This window comes from Phaseolus vulgaris, chromosome 9, assembly GCF_000499845.2.
Source record: "Phaseolus vulgaris cultivar G19833 chromosome 9, P. vulgaris v2.0, whole genome shotgun sequence".
NCBI lineage: Eukaryota > Viridiplantae > Streptophyta > Magnoliopsida > Fabales > Fabaceae > Phaseolus > Phaseolus vulgaris.
The window spans coordinates 11,342,502-11,346,219 of record NC_023751.2 but is presented as its reverse complement, the minus strand read 5'-3'; the positions used below and the strand labels follow the sequence as shown (position 1 = coordinate 11,346,219).

The 3,718-nt window shown below is 33.7% G+C and overlaps 1 protein-coding gene across 1 annotated transcript; it reads left to right on the top strand.

Annotated features, from left to right (window-relative positions):
- The first annotated feature begins 2,636 nt into the window (after window positions 1-2,636).
- Window positions 2,637-2,972, top strand: LOC137822217 (precursor of CEP5-like). The gene has a single exon (XM_068627115.1). The coding sequence runs from the start codon at window positions 2,637-2,639 to the stop codon at window positions 2,970-2,972; it is 336 nt and encodes a 111-aa protein (XP_068483216.1).
- Window positions 2,973-3,718: the final 746 nt, after the last annotated feature.

Here is a 3,718-nt window from a genome sequence, read left to right as displayed (position 1 = left end):
AATAATGTTATCTTCAGACAAGGAGTTCCCGATCCCGAAGAAACTCTACAAGCAGCTCAACTTATAGTTTGGCTATGGCTAAAACATAAGGAAAGCTCGTTCTCATACTCGTTCTCTGATTGGATCCTTAACCCACTTCAATGTCTATTGAGTGTTTGTTAAATAGGGGAGGGATGGTGTATGCTAGTATTCATACACTGTTGTGAGGGGCGATGTGGATGAGGACACGTGGAAGGCCAATATGATCGCCAGTCGATAAAGCGGCGCTCTCCATTCGTGCGTAGCCGGTGGTCGCCGAAGGTATGCATCATCACCGTGTTTGAAGAAGGCCAACATGATCGCCGGTCAATGTGGCGGCGATCTCCGTGCGTGCGTAGTCGGTGGTCGTCGAAATTGTGCATCATCGCCGTCTTAGAAGAACAGAAGTTCAGATATTGGAAGTGAGGGGCGATGTGGATGAGGACACGTGGAAGGCCAATATGATCGCCAGTCGATAAAGCGGCGCTCTCCATTCGTGCGTAGTCGGTGGTCGCCGAAGGTATGCATCATCACCGTGTTTGAAGAAGGCCAACATGATCGTCGGACGATAAAGAGGCGTTCTCCATGCGCGCGTAGTCGGTGGTCGCCGAAGTTTCGATGAAGCGAAGATCTCCGTGCATGCGTAGTCGGTGATCGCCGAAGTTATGTATCATCGCCGTACTTGAAGAACAGAAGATCAGATAGCCGGAAATCGCCGTGGTAGGCACATCGCCGGGTTTCCAAAAAGCTTAATTGAAGCTGTTGGAGGTTTACGTATAAAACTGAAGACCTAGGCAAGGGGTAATTTATGTTCACTGTCATAGGTGGTTGAGAGAGGCAGCACTAGCCATTGGGTGTGGAGGTTGCGGAAAGTCACTCTCCAAGTACCATTCAACCTGGTGGGAGGACCTAATGGTGTTATGGTGGTGTGAAATTGTTGTTTAGTGTTTTGAAACAGTCCAGCATTACAATAGTAGTAGAATGAGGCTGTTTTTATGATATATCTTTTTATCCCCTGTTTTGGGATGCCTCGTAGAGGTCCTAAAAAACAGGGTTTGGGTTTTGTAAAGGGTTGGGATACCCCTTTTGTATCTCCTTAATTTAATTTAATTCTTTGCTTATAAAAAAAACCAATATTCTTGAAATTTTATAAATTTATAAAGTTACAACACTTTGGTTTAGAAAACAAATTTTAAAAAAAATTATTGAATAATTGTAAATTATTTATATATTTGTAATTTATTATAAAGTATTAGCACCTATTATTGAATATCTATGAAAATTGAAAAGTTAATAAGACCTCAAGGCCTACAATAGTGACAGTTACTTCCAATAAGTCGTGAGAGTTTGAAATCTAGCCAAGGCCTGGGGCCCCCAACCCTGTGGAAATTAAAACTCAGCTGGGTTCAAACCAGAAACGTCTACTCAGATACCCATAGTGGCTATAGTATTTATTTTGCACCATTTGCTTCATTTTGAAATAACTAATTATTTACTAGTTAAATATATTTTATTTTCATATTATTATTTTTGTTGAAGTTAGGATTTGAATCCAAGACAGAAAATATCAACTTAATTACTAGGATAAATATTTTTTTTTATCTTTATATACTTTTATGGAAAATTAATTTTTGTTTTCAATCTAAAATTTAAACCTTCTAAATATTCATAATAAAAAAATTATTAAAACAAATTTTTACATAAATATTATAATATTATAATATAGTTCATAGTCAAATTTCGTTTGTTACATAACAAAAACACTTATAATAAACTAATTGATAGTTTCCACGATACCTAAAAAAGTCTTTAAAGGACAAAAAAAAACAATTCTTGAAAAATATATTTAATCCTTATATTATTAATAAATATTTGTGAAATTTTATGTTTTTTTAAGATCTATTCTATTTAATAAAATCAACCTAAAGATATTTAATAAAAAATACTAAACTTTCTTGGCTCCTTGACAGCAACTATATGAATAACTTAGTGTTATTTTAAATAAAACTAAAGACTAAAGTTTTAAAAACATTATCCCTTCAAACAACCTTTTTTTCAATATATTTAGATTTTCCTCTCACCCTTTCTATATAACTAAAATTCATGCGATTTATTTTAATTGTATTCTTTATTTATAATAAAAAATAAATTAAAAATATATATTTAAAGGATACTCTAACTATTGTACTAAACATGTTATCTATTTTGATATATAGTCATAAATTTCTACTCGAGTCTCCTTTGAAAATAAATTAATAATATATTTTTCTAATATACAAACCTGCTAAAGACATTAAAAAGAGCACACACCTAAATAATTGTTGCATGCAATGCAAAACACAGTATAGTGGGAAAATACAAAAGGGACACTAGATTAAAAGATAGTCCCACATATTGGTTCCCAAAAGGGAATCTTGTGGAGGAGCATAATCATGAACAAGTTTACATTCACCATTAGTATTTACCCATTAAAATTAGATATTCATTTGAGTTGAACTCTTCCCCTCCTGCCCTATAAATACTCACAAAAGCACACACATTATTCTCAGGCACCACTCCATACATCCCAGTTTTCCCAATCCACACACTAAAATAAGCTCACGCCCAAGCTTTATATCATGGGCAATTCGAAGCTTGAGTTCATGGTTAGTGCTGTTTTTCTCTCCTTAATGATTTCTCATGGAACTTTTTTAGCTCAGGGAAGGCCACTGAAATTGGAGATCAAGGTCACAACCCACCAAAACAGTTTCAAAGAAATGGCTAAAGTGGCTGAATATCCTGCAACGTGGCACCCTCACACATCAGAACCCGAAGCTGCAACACTTCACACCAAGAATCCACAGTATGAGAGCGTCAAAAACTGGACTGTGAACGATTTCCAACCAACGGATCCAGGGCACAGTCCCGGTGCTGGTCATTCCTCCCCACACGCCAACGTAGTTCCAAAACCCTAGATACTCTTTCTTAATATCCCCGAAACAGTAATATTACACTGTGCATTCACAATAACTATCAGCATATTAAAAGCTGCTACTTCTAGATTTAAATCCAACACCTTTCTATATACTTATCACTTTTGGAGAAAAACAGAAAAGGAGAAAAGAGTGAGGAGTGATGCTGCTTTGAAATCAAGTTCCAACAGTGATAGGTATGCAGATTTAGGTGTACAAAACAAATAATAAAGGTGTTTATATTTGTAGATGAGGGACTGATTATGTGTATATACATCCCATGCATGTAGAATATAGCACTTCATTAATTTGTGTGCACTTTTTAGACTGTAAGTATTTAAATATGTATGCATCTGTAATTTTGAAGTTCTACCTTTGCTAGCTGCATCTCATAACTTCTTCACTCTTTCATACTACTTTTGTTCCTTTTTAAATATTAATGTTTTAATAAAATTTTGTTTTCTTTGTTTTACTTTTTCGATTTCAAGGATAATCTTTTTTTTCTTCTAATTATACCTTTAATTTATTTAATATAAAAAAATAAAAATAAGTTATTATAACAAAAATATATATATATATATATAATAATGCATAAATATATATTAAAGTATAAAATTGAAAAGAATATAATAATTAACTCACTTAATATTCTATAAAAAAAATTATTGGTTTAGCACTAAAAAAAATTATTTTAACGAAAATTTATTTTTACATTATCCAAGGTTAAAACCTCAATTAAGTCATTTATC

Coding starts and splice junctions, on each gene's coding strand:
- LOC137822217 (XM_068627115.1), top strand. CDS start 2,637: ATGGGCAATTCGAAGCTTGAGTTCATGGTTAGTGCTGTTTTTCTCTCC.